This window comes from Agelaius tricolor, unplaced genomic scaffold (genome assembly GCF_023055355.1).
Source record: "Agelaius tricolor isolate 1412-34295 unplaced genomic scaffold, bAgeTri1.0.p SCAF_2, whole genome shotgun sequence".
Classification (NCBI taxonomy): Eukaryota; Metazoa; Chordata; class Aves; order Passeriformes; family Icteridae; genus Agelaius; species Agelaius tricolor.
Window position 1 is genome coordinate 94,683,730 of NW_027269262.1, and position 27,997 is coordinate 94,711,726.

Consider the following 27,997-nt stretch of genomic DNA (forward strand, 5'->3'; position numbering starts at 1 on the left):
TCCAGATGTGGTCGGGATGCTGAACGTGCCCCTTTTTTTCAGCTGGGATCCTCCAGATGTGTCCGGCCCGGGATCGGAGCCCACCCAGCTGTGGAGCCGTGAGGGGTGGCCCGACTCCAGCCGCGCCTGTGGGCGGGGCTTAGAACCCCGCCTCCCGTGACGTCAACCGCGTTCTAATTCCCACCGTTGCCACGGGCAACGGCCCCTCCGCTCCTCCCCCCCAACGCCTCCCCCAATTCCGCACATCTATTGGGCAGCGCTACTGTCTATCAATGCCATGCGGCACTCTCATTGGTTATGTGGCAGTTAAGCCCCCGCCCCTCCGCCCTCCTTATGCCCCGCGCTCGGCGGAGCCGCCGCGATCGCTGCGGGGCTGGCGGGGCCTGAGGGGGCACCGGGGGTGAGCGGGGGCACGGCCGGAGGGTCCCGGGGCACTCCGGGGTGGGGTCTGGGCGGAGAAGGGCTGTGGAGTTGTGGTTTGGCTCTGGAAGGAGGTTTTGGGGGGGTCCACTCGGCTGGAGCATCTTTGGGAGGGGGATTTTGGGGGTGTTTAGGCTGTGAGGGGAGGGGGGGTTTAACCCCTCGCCCCATCTGGGGTCGCTGTACAAGGTGGGTTTGAACGCGGCGTGTTTAGGGTAGTTCTGAAAAGGGGTTTTGGGAGGGTTTAAACTTCCCTTCCCCCCCCCCCCCCCCCCCCCCATTTAGGATAGTTCTAAAAGGGAGTTTGGGGGGTTCGCCCCTATTTGAGGCAGCCCTGTAAAAGGATTTTAAGAGAGTTTGGCTCCCTCCCTACTCCGAGTCTCTCTGTTTAAACCCCCCCCCATCCCATTTAGAGTAACTCTTATAGGGGAAGTTTGTAGGGGTTGAAACACCCCCCTATTTAGGGGAGTTTGGGGGGTTTAAACTCCCTCTTTCCCTTATCCAGAGCAGCTCTTCCAAGCGGGTTTTGGGGGGGTTTAAACATCCCCCATTTAGGGTCTGGTGGGATTTAACCATCCCCCTGCCCGGGGTAGCTTTACAAAGGGGGTTTGCGTCCCCTCTTTTCCCTAAATTATTTCTGCTCAGAGGGAAGCTGTGGGCTCACATCTGGCCAGATGTTGAGTGCAGGGGGCTTTGCAACAGAACAGAGCCGGGGTTAGGAGGGGTTTAAGCCCCTAGATAGGACAGGGCTGGGATCTGGACCCCGGTGGGACTAAAGGAGGGGTCACCGAGCCCCCAGACCCCGCTGTGAGCGCAAGCAGGAGCCCCCCAGCTCCAGGCCCCCATTCCCAGCCTGTGGATGTTGCATCCCTGGAGATGATGCCCCCCGAGGAGGAGAGCCCGGATGGGGACAGGGACGGTGGCCTTGTCCTCCTGCACGGCCCGAAGAGCGGCAGCACACGGAAGGTGAGGATGGCCCCATATCCCTGTCCCATCCATAGGGATGGCTGTGCCCATGGATGGGGGCACAGGGATATCCAACCCTGCCAGGGGTGGAAGTGGTGTTGCTGCCCCATGAACAGCCCTAAACAATGCCCTCCCAGCTCCTCATCCCTAAAATTCTGCTCCTGAATCCCCTCTTTTCTGCTGGCTCCATCCCCAAGCTTCCCAGCACCTGCTTTTCACCTCATTCCCTGAGGTTTTGGGGTTTTTCTTCCTTCTTGCCCATAGGAAGCTGATCCAGCCAGGCACTCCCAGGGAAGTTCAGGATGTGCTGATCGCTCCTCTGGTATTGTTTAATTACCAACATTTGGGATGGAATCAGTGGGAATTGCCCTCAGGCTTCCACCAGCCCCTCATTTCTTGAGGTCAGAGAGGATTTAGGGAGCAAGGAAACATGGAAAACATTAATTTTTGGGTCTATATAAGCGTTTTTTCCCATTAGTTTTGCCCAATGAGATCCAGCAGGATAAACCAGCAGCGAGTGCACTCCATAATCTGGGCCCTTCTTGCAAAAAGTCCCAAAACTTAAAACACCCCTAAAAAAAATCCCAAATAATCAAGAAAGCAAAACTCAGCCAAGCTCTGCAAGGGTTTGTTTTGGTTTTTTTTTCATTTTTTTTCCCCTGGATCAATCTGATCTGGAGTCACTTGAGCCTGGGCTGCAGCTCAAGAGGTTGCAACCTTAAACCAGGTCGGGGTTTAATTCGGGGCCTTGTCTAAAGAGCAGGTGCTGCTCGTGAGGGAAGATTAACAGGAGGGATTTGGGACTTTTTTCCCAATTTGTTCTTTTTTGGGTCCGGAGCACAAAGAAAAACATGGAAAATATTGCCAAGCTTCGGAGGGAGAACTGGGCAGGGCCTCAGCAGCCTCTGTCATAATATGATTATTTTTTAATTAAAGCAGCAGAACACCTGATGAGCTCTATTACTTTATTTTTGTTATTGTTATTTGAAAGAAATTATCAATACAATCTTTTCCTGCTGGTTTTATCACCCTGACAACATCAGGAGCGTGGATCCATATTTTCTGCCTTGCAGGGGATCCTGAATGCTGCTGAAAAAATGATTTTTAATCCTTTTATTTTTTTTTTTTTTTGCCAAGTTTTCTGTCCTAGGAGTGAAGACTTAATCCACCTGTTTCCTGCTGGCACCTTGCCCTGACTCTCTGCTTCCCCCACCTCCTCAGAGCATTTTCACTCTCCTAAAATTCAATTTTTAACTGCAGTTTGTGCTGTTTAAAAACCCCCAATCCCCCAGATTTTTATTCCCACCCCTGGCTTTATTTTTTCCTTCCTCTTGCTGACTGCATGAACCACCAGTGAGGCCACTTGGGAAATTTAAAACCTTAATCCTCCCCTCATTTGTTCAAAGGCTCTGTGATGTAACCATATTCTCAATAAAAGGTTTTAGAGGTTTTAGCTGCTCCTGTCTCCCACAGAAACCCAGCTCGGAGCCAGGGTGCTCCATGAGATTAATTCCATGACAGGGAATTCTCCTATCTAAATGGATTTTCAGGGAGTAAAAACCCACTTGCTGTCACTTCCTGCTTGCCTTATAACTGCTCATATTAATTTCATAAATGCTTCTGGCTGGAAAGAAAAAAGGAAGGAAATTCTGGATAACCCTGGGGGGGAAAAAAAAGGAGGATTTCCAAGCCTGTTTTTGTGTGTGGAGTGCTTCCCTGGCTTTTGTTTTCCTCTCTGTCCCACGGGATAATGTGGCTAAAGCAGGGTCACTTGGCCACTTCGCCTGTGCTGGCCTGACTTAAAAACTTGTGGATTCCAAAGAGGAATAAAAATTCCAGCTGACAGCTGCGGCTCTGTGAAAATCCTTTAAAGACCAGCGCGGTTCTGGCATTAAAACAGGTGCTCAGAGTTATCCTATTCCAGCCTGGAATCATCTGTGCACTTGGGAGCTTCCTGTTTGGAGGAAAAACTCTGTGTAAGGAAGCGCTGGTGCTGCTGAGAGGGCATGGAAATAAATCCCTGATTTATTTAATTTTTTTTTGGAGCAGGATGTAGGTGTTTAGTGGGAGAAATTTATGGGGTTGAGGTTGAAGCCACAGACCATGGGCCCATTGGATGGGGTTGGGATCATGGATCGTGGTCCAGCTTTGGGCTCCAACAACAGGAGGACCTGGAGCTGCTGGAGCAGATCCAGAGGAAGCCATGGAGATGCTCCAGGCTGGGAGAGCTGGGAATGTCCAGCCTGGAGAAGGATCTAGGGAGACCTCAGAGCCTCTTCCAGTGCCTGAAGGGGCTCCAGGAGAGCTGGAAAGGGACTTGGAACATGGGATGGAGTGACAGGACACAGGGAATGGCTTTAAACTGGAATAGGGCCAGATTAGATGGGACATTGGGAAGGAAATCTTGGCTGTGAGGGTGATGAGGGGCTGGAATGGAATTTCCAGAGAAGCTGTGGCTGCCCCATCCCTGGAAGTATCCAAGGCCAGGTTGGAAGGGGCTTGGAGAAGCCTGGGATAGTGGAAGGTGTCCCTGCCCATGGCAGGGGGTGGAATTCTGTGATTTTGAAGGTCTCTTCCAACCCAAACCTTTCCATCATCCCCTCAATATCCCTTTCCCTGGCACGAAAGGGTCTCAGTGTGTTTGCCCACACCCACGGCAGCGATCCAGACTGGCTGGAGTCCTGCTCTCCTTCATTCCCTGTCCTTGGGAGCAGGAAGGTGTCTCCTGGAGGTGGGGCTGGCTGTGGAGCTGAGCTCAGCACCAGTTGATGACTCCTCTTCCCACATTATGGATGTCTCGAGTCTCCGCTCAAATTAAACTTCCTCAGTTTCTCTCTGGGCATTCCCCGGCTTCCCTAACTGGGAGGAATCCTGGTGGTGACTCCTTTGTGGCCAAAACTGGTCTTGGACGTGGCCCAGCTTGGTCCGTTCTTGGGCAGCTGAGCTGTGGAGCAGCCTGTGGGATCCAGCCAGGTTCTCCCAGTATCTCCAGGAGCTTTTCCTACAATTCCTGCTGGGGCTCTAACTCCCAGTTACCAACCCCTTCCTCATTTCTTTGGAGAGATCCATGCCTGGATTTTACCAGCACGTTCCTGATCTGTGCTAGTTCTTCAGGAGCTGGATCTGCATCTCCATTTCTCTCTTCCTTGAAACTTTAACAGCACTTCCAAGGATCCCCTTTTCCCATCCCACGTTTCACTTAATATCCTCCAGTTTTGTTTCTTCTCTGTTGCTTCCAGCTACAAAGGAGCAGAGACAATCCCTTTGTCATGGAATTACTGGCCTCCACATCTTCCTGCAGGTGATTCAGTGTGTCCCAGGTGCCTTGTCTTTGTCACTGAGGTCACAAATCACTCTCAGGGTGTGGCTGTCACCCAAGGCTTCATCTCCTGGGGGTGCAAAGTTCAAAGTCCACCCTGAGTAAACATTCCCTAATTGCCATCCTGGATGGGCCCTCTGGAACTGGGAGAGGTGGCTGGAAGTGACAAAAGCCCTTGAGTAATTCCAAATGTTCCCTGCAAAGATAAGGCTGGGGAATCTTTGCCCTCCCTCAAAGGAGAGCTTGATTCTGCTCTGGAAAGGGTCCTAGGGAATCTTTTTTTCCCCCTCATGTGGAGAGCCTGGATGAGGATTTTTGGTTCCATTGTCACTTCGGTGTGAGGGATTTCCCCTGATTTTTCTGGGCCTAAAGAGCCTTATTCCAATAAAATCATTAGATATGGGTTGGAATGGACTCTGTTGGGATCACAGAGTCCAGTGTTTGTCCCTAATCTTGCTTTGTCACAGGTGATAAACAGCAGGGCTGGCCACACCTCACTCATTTTCATGGATGTCTGATCCATCATTCCCTGTGTACAAACAAAAGCCGCTGTTCCATGGCTCCTCCACAATTTATGGAAGAGTTCTGTGCTCATTCTTCCTTAAAAACCTTTAAACCAGGAAGGAAAAGTCTGATTATCTCCAGAGCCCCTTCTTAAACCCCCCAAATTCCCTTTTCCAGGTGTCCCCAGGTGCACCCCAAAGCCTGGATGAAAGAGCCTCTCTTTCTTCTGACCTTACAGGGGTGACCTTGAGAGCTTGAGCAAAGAATTCAGTGAGGAAAATCCCTTTTGGAACCCAACAGTGGGATTTTGGTGGGATTTTTTTTCCCCCTTTATGTAAGTCATGTTTAAATCCCTGGAAACTCATTCTGTGGTTTTTAGTTTTCGGCTGGAACTCTGACAGGAAAAGCTTTGGGATCCTTTGAACTGTTAGAAGGTGGAATGCTCTTCACTTGACTCCTTATTTTCCTCGTTTATATTTGGATTTGAAGATGGCCTTTTGTGCTTTCCTGGAGCCATATTTCCTCCTTACTCTAAGATTTGTGGAATTACAACATTCCTGTGATGCTCCAGGAGCTCCTGCAGATGGGGCTTGGTTGTTCCTCATGGAATGATGTTTCTATTGATCCATGCAAGCCAGGGATGATTTTTTGGGATCGAGGCAAAGCCTCTTGAGGGAAGGTGTGCAGCAATCTCATATTCCTGCACTTTTCCAGCCTCATAAATGTAGAGGAAAGCAAAATGTGTGGAGATCACGAGAAATCCTTGAATTCCTGACTTAACCTCGCAAGGCTTTGGGTTTATATCAGGGGCTCCTGGTTTTCCAGCACCTTTTTGCTGCTGGCTTAGGAGCCTGGATAGGGATTGAGAACTCATCCCATTAAATCTGATGGAGAAGAGAGGAAAAAAACCTCTCAGCTCTGCAAACAGCTTTAGTGCTTCCCAGCAGGAGAAGTCAAACCAATTTGCTAAATCCTTTCATGGCTCCTGCAGGCAAGAGGTTTTAACCCTCTTGGAATATCTGCTGGAGCCATCCCAGTGTCTTCTGCATCCCACTCCTTTCTTTCCTTCATTACTTTCCTGTTTTCCCTCCAGACAAAAATCTTTATTTTGGGTTTGGATAATCCTTCTACTTGTGTCTTTTCCATCATCCCACCTGCACTTCTCAGGCCTCTTCCCTGTGTCTCCAGGTGGTTTTTGCTCCTTTTCCTCACAAAAATTCCCTTAAAATCCTCTGGCTGCTTCTAAATAAATCTTTGCCAGAGATGGAAAGGACTCCAGGGTGCTGGAGTTTGCAGGAAGAGATGGAGTTGGAGAAGAGAAACTTCCCACTTCTTGAGTTTGCATGGATTTCTGTGGCTCTGGAGGCACAGAGAAGGGAACCTGGAACTGTCTCATTTGCATATATTTGCATACATTTGTCTCTGGATCTGTCAGGCTCTCAGAGATCTCATCTTGAAATTTGAAATTAAACCTTGAAATTTTAATGAGCACCTTCTCTTTACATCTTGGCTTGATTTCCTGATCCTTTTCCCTTTTTCCTCTGATTCCTAGATTGTTTTTCTCCCTAGGGAGCCAACAGGATGGGTGGATTTCCCCCAGGACAAATCTAAAAGTGACAAATCTGGATCAAACTTTCCCCTATTTGCTCCTGAGTATTCCAGACCCAATATTTATGCAGCTTTTGGGGTGTTTTCCTCAAATCCCACTGCATTTCCAGAATAATTTGGATCTTATGCTTCCAGCTTGTTCCTTTAATCAAATTCATGGATCCCTGTAAAGTATTAATCCCACAGATTTATGGACCAGCTGGAGTCGCTCTGATTCCTCAGTCTCCAAGGGACCAATTAGGAGCTCCAATCTTTCCCTTAAATGAAAATCCCACTGTTAATCCCAGACCCTTTTCCAAAGGAAGCAGCACTCAGTGGACTTTGAATATGAGGAATTAATTTTAAGGAAGCTGAAGTCCATGGAAATGCAAAATCTTCCATTTCCTCCTTGCCGCGTCCCATCGGAGAGGTGATCAGGCATTCCATGGAATTGTGGAATGGTTTATGTTGGAAGGGGCATTAAAGATCGTCTCATTCCATGGGCAAGGACACCTCTCACTATCCCAGGTTGCTCCAAGCCCCATCCAGCCTGGCCTGGAACACTTCCAGGGGCATCCACAACTTCTCTGGGAAACCTGTGCCAGGGCAGGGCCTGGAATGAGATGATCCTTAAAGTCTCTTTCGACCCAAACCATTCCATGATTTTGGGATCTTGATCTTCCCATGATTTGCAGGCTCAGACTTTTCCATGCTCTTAAACTTCCCAGCTTTGTGCTTTCCCAACCAGGGATTTTTTTATCCAGGGATCTTCCAGAGGCTCATTCCATGCCTCTGAATCTTCAATGGGAATCATCCCCACTTGGGCAGAGCTCTTATGGCCCTGGATTTGGGGATGCCCCATTCCCTGAGGCATCCCATAATAACGCTGTGAGCCAGAGGGAAATTAGGTGGCTGCTATTTCCTGAAGTCAGGAATTCAGTGTTTTCCCTGTCTGCAGAAATTCCGAGCCGGAGCCGTGGAAAGGATGGAATCAATTTAGTGCCGTGAGCCCCTCATTCCTGCATCCCCGTGAACTCCTGACTCCCTGTGCTCCACATCCTGGAGATGGCCTCAGGATCACCTTTCTTCCTGAGCTTTGGGGTCGTATTGAGCTCATCTCCAGCCCCCCTGGGATCTTGGCTCGTGTCCAGAGCCTGGGATGGGGATGTGGAATTCCTGTTCAGGACTGAGTTTGGGAAGAGCTCAGGGGAAAAAAAACCCTGCTGTCAACACGTGGGATTGGGGAATAAAATGATTATTCCAGGGGCAGGGGAAGGTCTGGGGAGTGAGAAACTCAATGTGACCTGGTCATGTGTGCTCGCATCCCAGAAATTCCCCCTCTCCCAGGCTCATCCCACAGGGTGGGCAGCAGGAAAAGGGGAATTCTGCCCCTCTGCCCTGCTCAGGTAATACTCCACTTGGAATTCTGCATCCAGCTCTAGGTTCCAACTGCAGGAGGATGTGGAGCTGCTGGAGCAATTCCAGAGGAGGTCCTGGAGATGCTCCAAGGGCTGGAGCCAGGCTGGGAGAGCTGGGAATGTCCAGCCTGGAGAAGGGAAGGATCCAGGGAAACCTCAGAGCCCCTTCCATTGCCTAAAGGGGCTCCAGTAGAGCTGGAGGGGGACTTGGGACAAGGGATGGAGGGACAGGACACAGGGAATGGCTTTAAACTGGAATAGGGTGAGATTATATGGGATGCTGGGAAGGAATTCTTCCTTGTGAGAGTGGTGAGGTTATGGAATGGAATTCCCAAAGAAAATCTGGCTGCCCCATCCCTGGAAGTATCCAAGGCCAGGTTGGAGCAACCTGGGACAGAAGAAGTTGTCCCTGCCCATGGCAAGGGGTGGAATTCCATGATCTTTAAACTCCCTCCCAGCCCAAAGCATTCCATGACTCCGGGCTCTGAAAGTGCACAATTTATGGAATTGATGGGATTTTTTTGACTCCCAAAACGTGGATTTGGGATGAGAACCTGCCCTTGTCTCTCAGCAGGGCTGTGACCCCTTTGCCCAGACCCAGCGCAGCAAACTCCAGCACCGCCGGGCCCGGATCAACCAACAGATCAACAAGGAAATGAGGATGAGAGCGGGAGCAGAAAACCTCTTCCGGTGAGTCCTGATCCCCTGGGCAGCCCCCTGGCTCTGGAATTTGGTTTGAGGGAGGAATAGAGTCTTGATATCCAAGATTCAGCTGCTGGAAGATTGTTAAAAATCAGGATGGGAGCAGATGGGATAATGGGAATGAATTTGTGGCTAAGCTTGGGCTTGGAATGCAGAGGTCTGGTCTGAAAACCCAGTGAGTGGATCCAAGGGATACGGAGCTGTTGGAGTGAGTCCAGATGTTCCAAGATTTGGAGCCCTTCTGCTCTGGAGCCAGGATGAGAGCTGGGAATGTCCAGCCTGGAAAAGAAAAGGCTCCAGGGAGACCTTGGAGCCCCTTCCAGTTCCTAAAGGGGTTCCAGGAGAGCTGGAGAGGGACTTGGGACAGGGGATGGAGAGACAGGACACAGGGAATGGCTTCAAACTGCCAGAGGGCAGGGATGGATGGGATATTGGGAAGGAATTCTTGTCTGTGAGGGTGGTGAGGCCCTGGAATGGAATTCCCAGAGAAGCTGTGGCTGCCCCATCCCTGGAAGTGTCCAAGGCCAGGTTGGAAGGGGATTGGAGCAACCTGGGATAGGGAAAAGTCCCTGCCCAAGGTAGGGGGTGGAACTGGAGGTTTCTGAAGATCCACCCCAAAACATTCCATGAAATCCAGCTTTAGGATCATAAATAGCTCAGAAAATCCCATCAGGATAGAGTCCAACCATTCCCACAGCACTTCCAAGGCCACCACTTGTCCCCAAGTGCCACATCCACAGGGATTTTATCCCAAGGACAACTTTTTTTAGCATCGTTTGTGTTTATTTCACTTTCCCTTAATATTTGGAGCACATTTCAGGCTGAGAGGGTCATTAATATTAAAAATCCCATAAATCTGCCTTAAAATACAAATTTTTTGGGAATATTCTACTAACTTGTTGATTGTTTTTATCCCAAATAAAATAAAATAAAATAAACTTTTCACTTTGGAACTGGAATGATTTAACATCAATGGAGTGTTCCTGTTGCACCTGGAAGAAGGGGATAATGGTTGATCCATTAAAAAAAAAGGTGTTTTCCTGGGGGATGAGATCCCACTGCTCCATCCACGCTGTTGTGCCTCATTTAATTAAAGAAAAAAAGCCACAGAATCCCAATTTCTGCCTCTCATGTGCTATATTAAAAAAAAAAAAAAAAAAAAAAACAAAAAACAAACAACAGAGGGAAATGTGCTGGCTCAACAGAAATCAGCCTGGTTTCGGTTGGAATTGGAGCTGTGGGAAGTGGGAGTGAGGAAAAACGGGATGCAAAACACATCTTAATTATCAGGGAAATGCACTGAGGGGGCTCTTTTTTTGCTGGCTCAGCACTCTGGGTGTCCTTTGGAGCAGCCACTTTCCCTCCCTCCTGCCCTCCCACAAATCCAGCTGAGTAATAAAGTTGATTTCTCGGCATTCCGGTGCTCCAAGCTTATGAAACTTTGGAAAAAGGAATAATCAAGCTTGAAATTAAAGGATGAGGAGGAGGAGGGGGGGGATTATGTTGCAAGTCTAAAGGTTATTGCTTCAAAATTAAAGATTTGTGGTGCGTGAATAAAATTCCTTTGGATCTTTAGCCTGGTGCTGGTGGAAAAAACTGTGGATTGTCCAGCCTGGAGCAGTTTAGAGCTGAATTTGCTGGGATTTTGCCTTTAAATTTAAAAACAAACTAGCCTGATGCTTGGTAAAGGTAATCCTGTTCAGCCTTTCCATGTTTTTTCCTGGAAAAGCTGGCAGGAATGGGGTGTTGGGAAAAAAAAATCTATGTGGTATTTGATCAGTGGATTTCTTTGCTGGGTAAATAAATGGGAAGAGCCAGAGGAAACGTTTTCCTTCCTGTTCAAACACTGGGATGGAGTGGAGGAATGGGGGAGATAAAAATGTCCAGGTTTTTGGAACAAAAGAAAAATAAATCACAAAATAAATCCCAGAAATTCCCTGTGTCCTGGGCTTATCCCACAGCATGGGCAGCAGGAAAAGGGGAATTCTGCCCCTCTGCCCTGCTCAGGTGAGATCCCACCTGGAATTCTGCATCCAGCTCTGGGGATCAGCTTCAGGAGGATGTGGAGCTGCTGAAGCAGATCCAGAGGAGGCCACAGAGATGCTCCAAGGGCTGGAGCCAGGCTGGGAGAGCTGGGAATGTCCAGCCTGGAGAAGAGAAGGATCCAGGGAAACCTCAGAGCCCCTTCCAGTGCCTGAAGGGGCTCCAGGAGAGCTGGAGAGGGACTTGGGACAAGGGATGGAGGGACAGGACACAGGGAATGGCTTTAAACTGGAATAGGGCCAGATTAGATGGGACATTTAGAAGGAAATCTTGGCTGTGAGGGTGGTGAGGGGCTGGAATGGAATTCCCAAAGAAGCTGTGGCTCCCTGATCCCTGGAAGTGTCCAAGGTCAGGTTGGACAAGGTGTCCCTGCCCGTGGCAAAGGGGTGGAATTCCATGATTTTGAAGGTCTCTTCCAACCCAACCCATTCCAGGATTTTCTGCTATGTGTGGCACTTGCAAGCACCCCAGGAAAACTTTTTTCCTGGTAACAGATTCCTGGCAAAATTATGGGCAGATCCTCCTGGAAACTGTGCTGAGACACCTGGAAAATAATCAGGGGCCTGCTGAGAGACAAAACAAAAAATTGTTGGCAGCTGGGAACAAGGAGGGAAAACTCTCCTTAATCCATGTGGGATGAAAATTGGACTGACAGTGTCCTGGAGATGTTGGGATGTGTGGGGGATAAATAGGAATTAAGTCTTGGTTTATAGGGATTAAATACTGGTTTATATGGAAACATAAGGTGACAGTGCCTGGGGAATTGCAGGAATGCTGAAGGATTTTTCATTGGAAGAGCCATGGGGATCTTTGGATGTGCTGTGGTTTGGTTTGTTTAGAATCAAAAGATCCTGGCAAAGGAGAGGCAGGAGGAGACTCTGAACCACCAGATTTTCAAAGGAAAACCCTGGAGCTCCTTCTGCTGCCTTGAACCAGGGCAGGGCAGGACCCAGAATGATTTAATCCATAAAAAATCCATGTCAAAGGCGATACTCTGGAAAAGTTGGAGGGAAGCAGTTTCCTGGTGGAGCAGAGCTTGTCCATGTGTTGTTTTCCCTGGATCCCAGCGTGGTTCAGCAGCCAGAGCCCCTTTCAGCTCTGGGTTATCTCTCCCTGCTTTCCTCTGGAGGAGATAAGCAGGGAATAATCAGCCTGGGAGCTTGTCCTGCTGGGAACAGCTGGAATCAATCCCTGGTGTTTACAGTTCCTGCCGGGAGCAGGGAAGGGAAGGCAGGAGCTCACAAGTCCTTTCTTTTCCACAAGGATTCTTTGCACCCAAAAATGAGTTTTTCCTCCTCAAATCTCACAGTTTGTTTGGAATGGGGGAGCACCTGGACTGGTCACAGCCCAAGCTGGAACTGCACTGGGGGTGAAGTGGGAATGGGCAAGGGGAGCTCTGGAGCAGGAATTCCTGGATGCTGCACTGCAGTGAGTTTTGCCTGGGCTCAGCCTCTACCTGGATGTTCAGACTTCTCTAATCCCGAAATGCTGGGAGAGCTGGGAATGTCCAGTCTGGAGAAGACTCCACGGACACCTCAAAGCTCCTTCCAGTGCCTAAAGGAGCTCCAGGAGAGCTGGAGAGGGACTTGGGAAAAGGGATGGAGGGACAGGACACAGGGAATGGCTTCCCACTGCCAGAGGGCAAGTATGGATAGGATATTGGGAAGAAATCCTTTCCTGTGAGGGTGGTGAAGCCCTGGAACAGAATTCCCAGAGAAGCTGTGGCTGCCCCGTCCCTGGAAGTGTCCAAGGCCAGGTTGGATGAGGCTTGGAGCAACCTGGGATAGTGGAAGGTGTCCCATGGCAGGAGTTGGAATGGGGTGACCCTCAGAGGTCCCATCCCACCCAAACCTTTCCAGCATCACCTGGAGACCCAGAGGCACAATTCTGTGGAAAGGCTGGGCTCGATGCACATGGGTTGCACCACTGGGTAACTGAGTCTCGAGTGGAAAACATAAATTCATGGATAAAAAGATGGAAATTTGATCCATTGGTTTCTTGCAGGGCCACCAGCAACCACAAGGTGAAGGAAACGGTGGCTCTGGAGCTGAGCTACGTCAACTCCAACCTTCAGCTCCTGAAGGAAGAGCTGGAAGAGCTCAACAGCAGCATGGACGTTTATCAGAATGAGAGGTGGGTCTGGGAAGAGCAGCCTGTTCCTTTGGGATTTCAATTTTCCCTCTGTTATGGAATTTTTCTGGGAGCAAGGCTGCTCTCGCCTTGTCCGCCCTGCTCTGTCCCATGGCCGAGGGTTGGGACGACCTTCAGAGGTTCCCTTCCAACCCAAAACCTTTCCATGGTCATGGACAACAAGGTAGTGGCTGGAGGATAGGGGAGGATTTGGGTATGGGCCAGAATTCCTGGAAAACTTTCATCCTGGGGATGTCAGTGGTTCCCTTCTAGAGCTGCAAGGAGAAAAAAATCAGCTTTTCCTAGGGGAATACTGGAATGTTTTGGGATAGATGTAGCATCCTTTGGACACTGATGTCCCAAAGCAGGAGGAATAGGGAAGAAAGAACCATCTTCCCTTGTACTGACCTGACAATCCCACCAGAGCTCTTCCCAACAGGACATTCTGGTGATGGGAATCACCATGCCTGAAAGTGCCCAAGGAATGACTGGATGTGACACTCAGTGCTCTGGGCTGGGGGGGATCAGTCACAGGTTGGACTCAATGGTCTTGGAGGGCTTTTCCAGCCCAAACAATTCTGGGATGCTGGGATTTTTTCCTCTTTTTCCCTTCCTGAGGTGGATGCTGTTGGATGGCAGCGTGAGGTGTTGTGTGGGTGACATGGCTGAGGGATGGGATGGGATGGGATGGGATGGGATCCAGAGGGACCTGGATAAGCTCCAGAAGAGCCTCATTAGGTTCAACAAAACCAAGTGCAACATCCTGCACCTGGGATGGGGCAATTCCAAGCACAAATCCAGGCTGGGCAGGTGGGGAAGGGATGGAGAGCAGCCCTGAGGAAAGGATTTGGGAGAGTTGGCAGATGAAAAGCTGGAAATGCCTCATCCACATGTGCTCACATCCCAGAAATCCCCCCTGTCCCAGGCTCATCCCACGGTGTGGGCAGCAGGAAAATGGGAATTCTGCCCCACTCACATGAGATCTCACCTGGAATTCTGCATCCAGCTCTGGGGTCCAACAGCAGAAGGATCTGGAGTTGCTGGAGTAGATCCAGAGGAGGTCCTGGAGATGCTCCAAGGGCTGGAGCCAGGCTGGGAGAGCTGGGAATGTCCAACCTGGAGAAGAGAAGGATCCAGGGAGACCTCAGGGCCCCTTCCAGTGCCTAAAGGGGCTCCGGGAGAAGGACGTGGGACAAGGGATGGAGGGACAGGACACAGGGAATGGCTTCCCACTGCCAGAGAGCAAGGATAGATGGGATATTGGGAAGGAATTCTTCCCTGTGAAGGTGGTAAGGCCCTGGAATGGAATTCTTGGAGAAGCTGTGGCTCCCTGATCCCTGGAAGTGTCCAAGGCCAAGTTGGATGAGGTTTGGAGCAGCCTGATCCTGTGGAAGGTGCCCCTCTCCATGGCAGGAGTTGGAATGGATGATCTTGAAAGCCCCTTCCAACCCAACCCATTCCACAATTCCACGTTTCAGTGTCCATCCACGTGCTTTTCCAGGCACATTCCCCATCAAGGCTGCTCAGTTTTCCCAATTTGCCACTTGTTTGCCCTGGTTTGAAAAGAAATCAGGAGCAGCAACAACAACCCCATACTGTGCCCAGGCCAAACAAAAACCCTCTTTGTTTATTCCAGACATTGGATTCCAGTGGAATTCTCGTTAGGAAATGAGCAGTAATGGCTTTCTGCACTAATTATAGCTCCTGGAGCTGTTTGTTCCAAGGAAAACGTGGGTGCTAATTCCCTGCCTTGCTCTCCTGGTTTTCATAACTTCCTTTGCCTGTTTTCCTCCCCAGTTAATGATTGATTAATGAGTTACCAGCAATTTGGGGGAATAATGAGAGGGGGCTGTTGTGTTGGTGAGGGCTTGATCATGCCTTGCCCACTCAACATCCAGGGTTCCTCTGAAAAACAGGAGCTGGAAAAATAAGATGATTTGGGGTTTTTTTAGCACTTCTTCTCCTATGCTGCCATTCCCAAATCTTTTTGGGAAGAGCATTTTTCCATGTGGAGTCTCCTAATAGGAGCAGCACCAGCCCAGGGCAAGGAGCTTCTTCCTTTTAATCTCCACTCCACAGGATCCATCCAAGATTTATAATCCAACCACCAAAGAGGTTCTTGTCTTCTTCCAGTGAATCCATCAGCGTTCCCATGATCCCTCTGGGACTCAAGGAGACCAAGGAGCTGGATTTGCTGGTACCACTCAAGGTGAGCTTTGAGTTTTCACGGATCGATGCTGAAGCAGCTGAAATTAATTTTCCCATTTAGAAAAGCTACCAACAAATAAATTCATGGAAAGGAGCTGGACTTAAAATATGGAAAAGTGGGAGATGAAGGTCTGGAGATGCTGGAAAGCAGGAAAGGGACGAGATTATTACTTAGTGGAGGTTTTCTTGTGGGCAGAAGTGGAAAATTCTTACATGAAATTGCCAGAAATCTCGCTTTAAATAATAAAAATTAGGATTTACTTCTGTTTCCCAATCCAGGATTTCATCAGTGAACACTATGGAGAGGAGGGTGTCCTGTATGAAAAGGAAATCAAGGAATTCATGGAGCTGCGACAGGTTGGTGTCCCTTGGCTTCCAAAATTTGGCTTGTCCAGGATCACTCCTTGGAGATGTCACATTTCCTTTGGGGGTTCCCCTCATCCTTTCTCCAAATTCCATATTTGTCCTTGTATTTCAGGGTGCAGCATTCCCATGCTGGAGCACCTTGGACTTGGTTTATAGGTTCCAAAATATTACAGATTATTCGGGAATTGTTCATTTTTCCGTATCCTCATTGCCCTGCTGATCTACAAATGAGCAGCAATAAAATTTATAGTACAATCATTATTTATAGATATTAATTCACCCCTGGCAAGGCTGAACAACTTCTCTCTCTCCAGGTAGGCCTTGAAGAAGAGGGAATTTAAAGCAGTCTGGGAAAGGAGGAGAAAAAAATCCTGTTTATTTCCTAGGATTTATAAAATCAGAATTTCCATGAGTTTTTCCAGCACAACTCCCAGGCTGCTGCTTCCACATTTGAGTGTCCCAGCACCCAGACTTTCCCCATGATTGAAACTCAGAATCATGGAATAGTTTGGGTTGGAAAGGCTCTTAAAGATCATCCAATTCCAACCCTTTCCATGGGCAGGGACACCTTCCACTGTCCCAGGCTGCTCCAAGCCCCATCCAACCCAGCCTTGGACACTTCCAGGGATCAGGGAGCCACAGCTTCTCTGGGAATTCCATTCCAGGAATGGAATGGAATTACCACCTTCACAGGGAAGAATTCCTTCCCAATATCCCATCTATCCCTGCCCTGTGGCAGTGGGAAGCCATTCCCTGTGTCCTGTCCCTCTTGTCCCTCTTTGCCCATCCCTGTCTCCTCTCCCATTCCCGCAGGCCATGCGCACCCCGAGCCGCAACGAGGCCGGATTGGAGCTCCTGATGGAATATTACAACCAGCTCTACTTCCTTGACAGCCGGTTCTTCCCTCCCACCAAAACCCTGGGCGTCTTCTTCCACTGGTGGGTGCAGCTTTCCCTGTCCCGCCTGGGTGGGGAAGGGAGTCAGGATCCAAATTTCCATATGGAATCTCTGCCGCGGCTGGTGGACACCTGGATTTGGATTTGCCGTTGCCTTGGGTGGGTTAATTTGGGGAGGGAGAGGGAAACACAAATCCCATAGGGGTTGTACCATGATGGGAATGGTGTCTCCAAGCCCACCTGAGTGCTGAAAACTCTTCAGGCTCCTCCTGCATCCATGGGAATCATGGAGTGGTTTAGGTTGGAAAGGGCCTTCAAGATCATCCAGTTCCAACCGCCTTTCCACGAGGGAGAACACTTCGTGTGGACCAAGACAGGGACACTTTGGGGACCGTGACCAGGGGATGGGCAGCTGTTTTCTCTTCCCTTCTCCAGGTACGACTCCCTGACGGGGGTCCCATCCCACCAGAGGGCCCTGGCCTTCGAGAAGGGAAGTGTCCTCTTCAACCTCGGAGCGCTGCACACCCAGATCGGAGCGCGGCAGGACCGTGCCTCCCTGCCCGGCCTCAACCAGGCCATCGATGCCTTCCAGAAGGCAGCTGGTAAGTGCCTTCCCCTCTTCCTCCTCTTCCCAAAGGTGGGAATGGTCCACGGAAGCTCAGGAAGGGGTGGGAGCAGTCGTAGGAAGAGGTGTTCCCAAGGGATCACAAATAGAGCATGAGGTGGCTCCACGTTGGTTGTGTGGGTTGGGAAGAGGAGTTGGGATGATCCAGCAGCCAAAAAGGATGTCCCCCAAAAGAATGACATCCAAAAGGATGTCCCAGCTGTGGGGAGGAGAGATGCTGATCCATCTCCCTATAGAAAAAACAGAGCCTGGAACTGGGTTCACCCAGGGCTTTGGAGAAGGAATTGGGCACAAGGATGGTTTAGCTGGCAAGGGTTGGACCTCAGATCTTCTCACCCACCACTGACATCTCACCACTGGTGAGATGTTTGATATCCTTGCAGGGCAACCTGTTTTTGGAGGGAAACCTGCCTGATCCCAAAGTTTGATTCTCTTCCTCACAAGCCTGGTAACTTCCAGGAGCTTCTCTCTGTCCTCCAGGTGCCTTTAACTACTTGAAGGAGAACTTCTCCAATGCTCCCAGCCTGGACATGAGTTCAGCCTCCCTGACCATGCTGGTGAGGCTGATGGTGGCCCAGGTCCAGGAGTGTGTCTTTGAGAAGATGACCTTGCTGCGTGCCCAGAATGACTTCCTGTCCCGCCTGCAGCTGGCTCAGGAGGCAGCAAGGGTGAGGATTCTGGGAGGGAGAGGATTTGGTGGGATTTTGTGGTCCCTGCTGTCACCGTCTCCTGAGGCACATCCTGCATTCCATTTCTTCCCCCTTCCCTCTTCCCAGGTGGAAGATGTTTATTCCCTGGTGCACCAGACCATGAGCCAGCCCCACGTCAAGGACTACGTTCCCTTCTCCTGGACCACCATGGTCCAAGTCAAGTCGGAGCATTTCAAAGCCCTCTCCCATTATTTTGCTGCCATCGCCCTCTGCGACTGCCCCGGTGAGTGTCCAGTCTGGAGGGAGCTTCCTGCTCATCCAAGTACTAATTCCACTTTATTCCTGGGTTTTGGAGAGGGATTCCCAAAAAAAAAAAAAAAAAAGAGGTTATGGATACAAAGTTTTTTGAATGCTCTGAGTTGTGAATCTTCTTTGTGCACTCAGCAATTCATCCCCAAGGCGTATTTTTCCATACTTCTGGTTTCCACAGGGAAAAATCCTTAAGAAGGGGAGGAAAAAGCTGCTGGAGGGATGTCACCTGCTGTCCCCATTAGGGCTGGGTGGGGAAATAAGGGTCACCTGCCTGTTTTGGGTCACCTTGTGTTGGGCCAGCTGAGGGCTTCAAAAATCCAAAAATAAATCCAAAAATACCTTGGATTTGACTTCCGGCCTCATGGATGGGTGTCCTGGGACTCTTAGGGTGGTGGCAGCAAGGTCCACATGGTTCCATGGAGTCACTTGGAGCGTGACTTCAAGACGTGACCCTTGATCTCCATCTCTGCCACCTCCAACACCCTGGGAGCAATTTTGGGCTGTAGCAGAGGATCCGGGGGTGGGCAGCAGATGCTCCTGGTGACCTTTGGTGTCACCTGGTGGGTGGCTGGTGAAGATTTTTGAGGGCTGGCTGCCAAAACCAGTGCTGTGACCAGTGGCTGCCAGACTGTCCTCACACCCTCCCCCGCTCCAGAGCCTGCCCAAAATCTTCCTTGTGCCATGTGGGCGTTGCAGAAGCTGGGTTGAGCAAGGAGATGGGAGAGAGGGGGATAATGTGGAGCTGGAAGGGCTTAAAGATCTAAACAGGAGAGGATGGTGATGGAGATGGGATTCCGTGGGGTACCAAGGGGCAGGGCAAACCTTCCCCTTAAAATTTTTGGTGACCTTAGACACTGTGGGAAGCAGAAATCTGCAGGAGATGCCTAATTTAGGAATTTTTTTGCCTGCTGTTGGGAGCTCGTGTTCCTGTTCACACTTCTCCCTTGTCAGAATAACAAATGTTTTGCTTCCATAACCAGCTGGGAATAAATTCCTTACGCTGCAGTTTAATCCCTCAGGGATGCTGACATGGCAGGAGCTGGCACAGGGAGACCCAGCCCTGGAGCTGCCAATTCCCAGCCCTCTGGATCCCAGTGCCCACCAGGCTTTGAGATCCTCTGTTTGGAGCAACAAAACTCCCTGGAACATTCTGGGTTGTTTCTTATCCCAATCTGTGTCTAGGGAAAGAGGCTGCTGTGCAGCCCTAAGTGAGCCAAAGAGGATTAGGAACAACTTGGGCTAGAAAAAAGGGTTAAAAAAGCCTAGTGTGGGGTTTGGAGAGCCTGGGAGAGCTGCATCCATCTCTGTTTTTCCATGGAATGACCTCCTTGGTTGCACTGTGGGATAGAGAAAAGGCTCCAGGGAGATCTTAAAGCCCCTTCAAGTGCTTCAAGGAGCTCCTGGAGAACTGGAGAGGGATTTTGGACAAGGGATGGAGTGCCAGGACACAGGGAATGGCTTCCCACTGCCAGAGGGCAGGGATAGATGGGATATTGGGAAGGAATTATTTCCTGGGAGCATTCCTGGACTGGAATTCCCAGAGAAGCTGTGGCTGCCCCATCCCTGGAATTATCCTGGGCCAGAAGGGCTGGGGCTTGCAGCCCATTAGAAGTGTCCCTGCCCATGGAAAGGGTTGGAATTGGATGATCTTTAAGAACCTTTCCAACCCAAAACATTCCATGATTCCCTGATTTTGTTGTCTCATTTGTCTCCCTGTCAGTGATCCCCCAGGGCTCTCTATTCCCAATCCTGCTTCCACACTGGAGCAAAGGAAGGCAGGAAAGAGGAAAAAAAGCTGTGTTCAGGACAAATCCTGCCCTTAACTTCAGATCCTGGTGCATCCCTGCTGGGATCATCCCTGGCCCCATTCCTCATTCCTTGCAGGCTGCGGTAGGATGACAGGAAGGTGCTGCCAGGGCCACCTGAATGTGGATGTGACCTCCTTGTCCCCACTGCCACGGGGGGCTGGGTGGCTCTGACCTCTCCCTAATCCCATCCCCATCCATTTCCTTCCCACAGCTCCCTCGGATGCCGAGCTGCTGGAACAGGAGAAGGCTTTCCTGCAATTCCATGTCACCATGCCAGAGGGGCCATCGCTTCGTGTCCTGCTGCAGGATCCCGAGGAGAGGAGGAAGCTGGGTGAGCACAGATTTCTGGATCCCATCACAATTCCCACAAATGATGAGGTTTTAGGGGGGATCTCTCTATGCAGAGAGGAATTTCTCAGGAGATTTCTTCTCCTGGGAAGCAGGAAAGCATCACAGTCCCCTTGAGGGTGTGAGGACCAACTCGTGGTGCTTGTCCCAACCTGTCCAGCTCTGACAGGAAAAATTCCAGGTGTTCCAAGCCAGGTAACATCACCCAACACTACACAGAAATCCACAGGGACACAAAGATCCTGGAAGCTCCTTGGTTTGGGCTGACTTGGCTGGAAAACAAGACACAGCAGATGCTCAGGGGGTGGCTTTTTCAGCTGCAGCGAATTCTTGGGAGACAAGAACTTCTTCCCATGCAGGATTTCAGCTCCAGGGAAAGAACAGACGCTGCTTATTCAGCTGAAGTCGTGTTTTGGCAGCCCCTCCTCAACAGGGCCGCACCAAGAGCAAACTCAGCACTCAGAATTTGGGGTGTTGCCTCCCCCAGGAGCTCTTGTCCCTCCTTGCACACGTGTGGAAGGAGGCAGATCCCACCAGGAATGAGTTTGGCCTCAGCAAAATCCTTCAGGATGCTCAGCCAGGTTTCACTGGAAACCTCCAAATAAACTCCAAAATCCAAGTGTTTTATGGTGACAGCACCCCAACACACTCAGATGTGGTTTGCATCAGCTTTTCCAGCTCTGCCTGATTTTCCTGGGGAAAACAGGCTCTGTTCAACTTTCCTGGTAAAAAATAGATGTGCAGGCACCAAGCTCAGCTTGGATTTGGTTTACAGGAAGGGAAAAACTCAGAGAGGTTGTGGATCTCCATCCCTGGAGGTGTCCAAGATCAGGTCACACAGAGCTTGGAGCAACCTGAGATGTTGGAAGGTGTCCCTCCCTGTGGAAGGGGGGGTTGGAATGAGATGAGCTTTAAGGTCTTTTCCAACCCAAACCATTCCATGATTTTAGTATTATTATTATTATTATTATTATTATTATTATTATTACCCATAATTTCACAATTTATAGATTTGATAAAAATTCTCAGTGGGGGGAATCTCCTCTCTTGTTTTCCATCCAATCCCAAAACATTCCCTCGGTATTAAAGTTTCTCTGGCTGTGGATTCCGGGAGCCTGGAGCAGACCTCATCTCCCTGGATTCTGTTGCCACCGTGTGTCCTGAACGTGAAATGCCACAGGCACACGTGTATCCATGAGACACACACGGAGAGAGCTTTTCTGGGAGTTCAGCCTTGGATACGGCTGCCTTGGTTGCAGTTTCCCACGGAGGAGATGCTTTGCGTTGATACCCGTGGGTCACTGGAATTTCAGCTCCTCTTTCCCGACCACTTCCATTTCCCGAGGGTGGGAACGCGCTGAAGGCAAGTGGAGAGGAGCAAGGAGCAGAGGATGGAGAGCAGAACCTGCAGGACAAGGATAAAGGCTTAGCCTAGAAAACAGGGATGTGTTGCACCTTCCCAAGGAGGACAGGCCTGGGTTGTTCTCCGTGTTCCCATTCCCGAGGGATCCGAGGCGATGGAGAGAAGTTAATTTGCTCAGGAGATTGAGGTTAAGCGTGAGGAGGGACGTCGGGGGTGGTTTTTCAGGAACATCTGCCAGCTCTGCTGTCAGGGGAGCGAACTAGGTCACCCTTCAAGGTCCCTTCCCAGCCCTCCATCGGGCTGGGACCGACCCCATTTAGGGCTGGGAACGTGACTGGGCTGTCCCTGAGTCACAGCAGGGTGGTGGCACCGCTCCTGAAATCCGTGGGCAGCCGAGCGGGAACGGCGCCGGAGCTGCCGCTCCGTCGGGCTCAGCTCCCTCTGCTCCCTCGCAGGCAAAGCTCACCTCAAAAAAGCCATCATGAAGCATGAGGAGGCCATGAGGATCCATGGATTGTGCAAGATCCTAAGGAAGATGGATATCCTGCAGGAGGTCCTGTCTTTCGCCCACAAACGCTCCCTGAGCAAATATTCCGAGATCGACCACGAGGAGGATTTCTTTGAGACGGGAGAAGCTCCGGACATCCATCGTGAGTGGGGGGTTTTTGGGATTGTGGGTGGGGAGGGGGTTTGTGGGTGGAAAGGACTCCATGGGGAATTGTGCTATGGAGGGGGGTTGGCCTGGATGATCTCTGAGTTCCAATCTGAACTATTCCAGGATTTTAGGTCCTGGCTCTTACGGGATCATGCTGTCCCTCTTTGGGATGGCAGCAGCTACCCCAACTGCCTGAGGTCACCCCCATCTGTGCTTTTCTTTCCCTCCTATCAGCCAAAACGCACCAGAAACCCGAAATCAAATCCCCCAACTTCTCCCAGGTGAAGGTGACCGACCTCTTCCACAGGCTGGTATGTACAGCTCCAGGAACGGGAATATCCCGAGGGAGCAGCCGTCTCCTCCTCCTTCTCCCCTGCATGCTCTGCTTGCCTGGATTCCTTCCTCCTGCAGCCTCTTCTCCCTCTCTCCAGCAGTTTTGCAAGGAGGAGCAGCAGGAGGAGGGCTGGGATCTGTGTCTGTGACACAAATGGGTCACAAAGCTCATCTGGTGACAGGGGAGCAGGCACGGGAATTTTGGGTGGGCTTTTCCCAAGAGACCCTTGGGAAGAAGGGTTTTGGTGGCAGGAAGCAGCAGGAAAATCCCACTGGAACTTTATCCATGCCCTCTTTAGGTTTTTAGGGTCCTGGGGAGCAGGACTGGGATTCAGGACAGTGGTGGGATCTGTGGTGGGATCATGCTGTGAGTACCCCAGGGAGAGTTTGTGCATCTCAGCCCTAGGGCAGGCATGTATATCCTGCTCCTGTAAGAATGGAAAAGCAGAAAAAGAGGGGAAAATGGGAAAGAATTGGGGAAAAGTGACCCTGAACTAGTGACCTGTCCCTCCACCCTGCTCCTGGACCAACCCCTGGTGGCATCCCCCAGATCCAGACAGCTTCAGCCTCCATCATTTCTTCTTGGATGATGGGACTGTTTTCCCTGCGAAAGACAGGATTTCTTCCTCTGCCCCCTCCCCATCCCTGAAATGGGGTTTTTTACAAGGCTGCACAGTTCCAGGGAGCTGAAAAGATGCATTCCATGTTTCTGCCTCATCCCAGGGCCCCCTCTCCGTGTTCTCAGCCAAGAACAAGTGGTATCCAGCTCGGAGAGTCCACTTGATGAGAGGAGAGAATGGCTTTGGATTCACCTTGCGAGGAGACTCCCCCGTCCTCATTGCTGGGGTCATCCCAGGGGGCTGCGCTGCTGTGAGTATCCCAATTTCTTGCTATTCCCATGGGAATGCCAGAAGGGAGCTGCCTGGAGGGATTCCAGGTGTTTTTAGGTCTTAAAAGAGTTCAGGAGGAGACTCATCCCTGCTGGAGCTCAGGCTGGGGTTTGCAGGTGGGCGTCATGAAATGATTAATTTTTAGGAGATAGCTAAGGAGAAAACATGGAATTTTGCTCAGTTTTTAACTGCTGGAAGCCCATCCAGCTCCCTTGTCCCTTGTGTTGGGATGTGACAGTGGCTGGAACAAGATGGCAAATCCCAACACAAGGGACAAGGGAGCTGGATGGGCTTCCAGCAGTTAAAAACTGAGCAAAATTCCATGTTTTCTCCAGTGACAGCGGCTGGAGCAAGATGGCACATCCAAAAAACAGGGGCAGCTTTGTTTTCCGTCAGAAGATGCTGGAGAATCTTGGTGGGATGCCCTAAGGGTCTCTCTGCTCCCTCAGTACCAACCCATCCCTCCAAATCCCAGCATCTCTGGAACAACACTCTCCTTAGCAGCAGGATCACATCCCTCTTTGGAAAACTCAAATCTCCCCAAAGACTGGGATGTGGACAGGATATGGTCCATATCTGGAGCAGAGTTGTGTCTTCTCCTCAGCCTGGAGAAGGGAAGGCTCCAGCGAGAGCTTGGAGCCCCTTCCAGTGCCTAAAAGGGTCCAGGAGAGCTGGAGAGGGTCTTGGGACAAGGGATGGATTACCAGGATGAGAAGAAATGGCTTCCCAAAGCCAGAGGGCAGGGTTAGATGGGTATTGGGAAGAAATTCCTGGATGTGGGGGTGGTGAGGCCCTGACAGAGATTGCCCAGAGAAGCTGCAGCTGCTTCATCCCTGGAAGTGTCCAAGGAGCAACCTGGGATAGTGGGAAGTGTCCCTGGTGGGACTGGATGATCTTGAAGGTCGCTTCCAAACCATTCCAAGATTCTCTTGGACGTTTTCCCTCATTCCCTGCAGGAAGCTGGGCTGAAGGAGGGGGACTACATCATCTCAGTGAATGGCAAGGACTGCAAGTGGTCCAAGCACGCCGAGGTTGTCCAGCTCCTGAAGAGCACCGGGAAGGAGGGGGTGGACATTGGAGTCATCACCCTGCAGGGCTCGGAATGCCCCAGAGCCGTAAGTCACACCCCGCAGGAAACCACGGGATTCCTTGGAGCTCTCTGGGTGCTGCCCTGGCTTCACTCCCCTCTCCACCTTTCCCAACCAGGTGGACAGGAAGGCAGCAGTGATGTCCTCGGGATCCGGGATGCTGAAGAGCAACAAGGAGAACAGCAGGAAGAGCCTGATGAACAGCAAGAGCGCCAGCACGCTGCTGGTGTGGAGCAAGAAGAGCAAGAGGAGCAAGAAGAGCACCTACAGTGGTGTCCCCTTCACCGCCGTGGGGGACAACGAGGCCATGTACTGACCATGCTCCACGGTGGCCCCTGAGCTCCAGGACTGGCTGCCCGGGAAGTTTCCCAAGCCTGGCTGGGCTGTGAGGACTCCCAGACCCGGGAAGGCGCCGCTGGTCGGATCCGTGCCGAGAGGTGAGCGAGGCACCTCCACCTCCCAACTCCTGTGTCCAACAAGCCCCTCAATCTGGGGGAAACTCGGGTTTTTTGTTAATTTTGGGATTTTTTTTTTTTTTTTTTGCTCTCAAGGGGGTCGGGGGGAGCTGTGCTAAAGCAGGGCCCGGTTTGTGTCTTCTGCTTGGCCAAAGCCAGCCCCAGCCATTAAAGCAAAAGTGTCACCTTCTGTAGCATCTCCTGGGCTTTCTCTGTGAGGCACAAGATGGAGCTGCTCTCCAAGAGCTGCTGGAGGAGCTGAATCCTTCAGCTGAATCCTTTCAGGCTCCCATTTTTTTGGGAGAGGGGACAGCACGGGCATGGATAACTTGTGGTGATCCCATCACAGGGTCCAACCCAGGCAGCATCTCCCAGGTGGGGCTATCCCAACAAAGTAGGATGGTTTGATAATTTTTAGTGCTTTTGGGGTGTTTTTTTTTTGGTGGAATGAACCCCCACCCTGACTCAGAAAATCCAGCCCAACTGCCCAGCCGGATTCTTTGGAAGAAAAGGGAAGGACTTAACGTGCAGTTGTTGTCTGGCTTTTTTAATCAGGAGACGTGGATTGCCCTAAATATTCTGTGAGGAGATTAATAGCTAAGAGCCTTGGGAGGGGGGGGTTTATTTTTCCTGGGAGGAGATTAAAATTCCAGGAAGATATCTCCTCCAGATATTAAACTCCTAAATTTGTGCTACTGTTGGATCTTGCACATGTTGCTAATTCCCTAACACTGCTGTCAGCATTCCTGGGCTGGCCTGATGGATCCAGGCATCTTGGTAATTGTCCTGGAAACACTGGGAGACTCTGAATCCACAAAACAGATTGGCAAAATTTCCTCCATCCTATTTCTGCCTGGTGTGTTGTTTTTTCTGAAGGCTGAGGAGCTGTCTGGTCTTCAGTGCTTGGATGATCTTGGGAGGTAGAAAATTCCCTTGGGAGAGATGGGATTGTATTTTTGTACTTTTTAAGGAATTTTTAGGAGTGGTTTAAAGGAGCAGTGGGATCTTGTGGCCACAGTATCCCCCTGGGATTGTGACTTCTTCTAGTGGCTCCTTGTCCATTTTTTCCAAGCTCTTAACCCTGATTCTATTTAAGGAAAACTTCCAGGAAAAAAAACGCCAGGTTGGACGGGGTTGGAGCAACCTGGGGTGGTGGAAGTTGTCCCATGGCATGGGCTGGAACAGGATGGGCTTTAAGATCCCATCCAAGCCAAGCCATCCTGGGACTTTATGAGCTCAAGGACAGGTTTTTAGCTCTGCTGTTGTCCAAGAGGCCTCTCCATATCCTGAGGCATCACCACACCGTGTTCCGGATCCGCCTTCCAGCGCGGGGCCATCTGTAGCAGCCAAGCTTCCCACGTCATCTTCCCGGCTGCTTGGCGTGGGAGCGGGAAGGAAAGGAGGGGGCGGGGTCACAGAAAAGGCCACCTTGCCCTTAAAAACATCCCAGCAGCATCTTCCCACCATCCTAAAAACGTGGGATGCCACATGGACATCTCGGAGCTGGAGAGGGATTTATTTAGGAGAAGCCGTCGCCTTCCGCCCGCATCACCCAACCCCAGCGTTGGCGAAAGGGTTGTGTTTTGTGGGATTGGGATCATTTCCCTAATTCCAGGGTTTTATGTTGGGCTTGTTTTGGGTTTTGGTTTTTTGTTGTTTTTTTTTTTTTTTTTTAATTTGTACATGGATTCTCACCTTTTATGGATTAAAAAGCACTGATTCAAATCCAGTTTGTAGCACTTTTGTCGGGAATTACGGGTGCACCACCCATGATGGGAAACGAGCCCCAGGTGATCCTCCTAAAGATTCAATGTCGGGTCATATTTGGGTCATTCACAAATCTGGAGCTGTTGAGGTTGGGCGAAATCCTTTGGATCCAGCATGGGCTGCTCCCAGAAAAACCAAGGTCCCAGGCATCGCCATCTCCAGGGGGATGCAATGGGAGATGGTGGCTTTGTCACATGAATTCATGGAAATTATGTGGGAAGTGGAGTGTGGGGCTCAGGTTGGATCCCTTTGGGGCTTTTCCCCTGCAAAAGAAAAAAGGGAATTGGTGAAGAAAGTATTTTTTGCTTCACACAGCAGGTTTTAAACTGCTTTTTTGGTTCCATAAAGGGTTTCTGATTCCTTTTATTTGTAAGAGTTCATAAATTGTAATTTAGGCTGGAAAGCAGAAAATCCTTGGCATGGGACCCCCAATTTTCCCATGGGACCTGGACACCACCTCCCCACCATCCTGGGAGGACGACCAAACCCATGGATTTGGGGCTGGATTATGGGAACACACATCCCACAGGAGAAAGGTGGGTTTAAAGCCCCTAAAATGGGAAAAAAAAACAAGGCCAGGATTTTTCAAAATTCGATTTATTTATGGAATGTGGTGGGAGCTTTTTTTGTCCTGTCTACCAAGCCAGGGTTAAAACAGCATCCAGCTTTTTTTTTGTGGGGGGACATAATTTTGGAATTGAAGGAGTTTCCCCTTCCATCAGCCCTCCTGTGCCAGGTTTTAGAAGCCACCCACAGTGAAGTTGTTCTGCTGCTGCTGAAGATCCTTTTCCCACCCACGGTTCAGTGGATGTGGGAAACTCGTGACTCTGGGGCTGGGATCGCCTCCCCCTCCGGTGACGTGTGCTCAGATGGGATCTGTGCTCCATCAGCAAGAGCCTGCTGCTCCTTCCCTCTTTCCTGAAATCCATGGAGCTGGATCTGTCCATGCTTGTCTTCTCCAGCTTGACCAGGAAGCAGAAAGGGTTCTGTAGGGTAAAACATGGTCAAAACCACAAAAAAATAGGGCAAAAATAACTTTACACTTAGCAAGAAATTGAGGTCTCTCTGTCCAGGAGCTCCAGGGAAATCAGCAAACAAGGAATGTTTGGATATCCTGGACTGGGACCAGTTCATGCAGCTCTTA

General features: G+C 50.5%; 1 protein-coding gene across 2 annotated transcripts; it reads left to right on the forward strand.

Moving 5' to 3' along the window:
• Positions 1-554: 554 nt before the first annotated feature.
• RHPN1 (rhophilin Rho GTPase binding protein 1) lies at positions 555-26,811 on the forward strand. Of its 2 annotated transcripts, none has more exons than XM_071421928.1 (15): positions 555-1,386; positions 8,786-8,904; positions 12,964-13,092; positions 15,223-15,298; positions 15,577-15,654; positions 16,477-16,601; positions 16,995-17,161; positions 17,665-17,852; positions 17,961-18,117; positions 20,166-20,285; positions 22,121-22,315; positions 22,555-22,631; positions 23,377-23,523; positions 24,500-24,658; positions 24,750-26,811. In XM_071421928.1, the coding sequence occupies exons 1-15, from the start codon at positions 1,297-1,299 to the stop codon at positions 24,945-24,947; spliced, it is 2,025 nt and encodes a 674-aa protein (XP_071278029.1). In that variant the 5' UTR covers positions 555-1,296; the 3' UTR covers positions 24,948-26,811. The 2 variants fall into 2 exon arrangements, with proteins under 2 accessions (XP_071278029.1, XP_071278030.1); XM_071421929.1 differs by having other exon boundaries at positions 556-1,386; positions 8,789-8,904.
• The last annotated feature ends 1,186 nt before the right edge of the window (positions 26,812-27,997 follow it).

Excerpts from the sequence above, each read along its gene's own strand:
- RHPN1 (XM_071421928.1), top strand. The coding sequence starts at position 1,297 with ATGATGCCCCCCGAGGAGGAGAGCCCGGATGGGGACAGGGACGGTGGC. Across the intron at positions 17,853-17,960 it reads TGGCTCAGGAGGCAGCAAGG|GTGGAAGATGTTTATTCCCT; the intron begins GTGAGGATTCTG and ends CCCTCTTCCCAG. Across the intron at positions 23,524-24,499 it reads TCCCAGGGGGCTGCGCTGCT|GAAGCTGGGCTGAAGGAGGG; the intron begins GTGAGTATCCCA and ends CATTCCCTGCAG.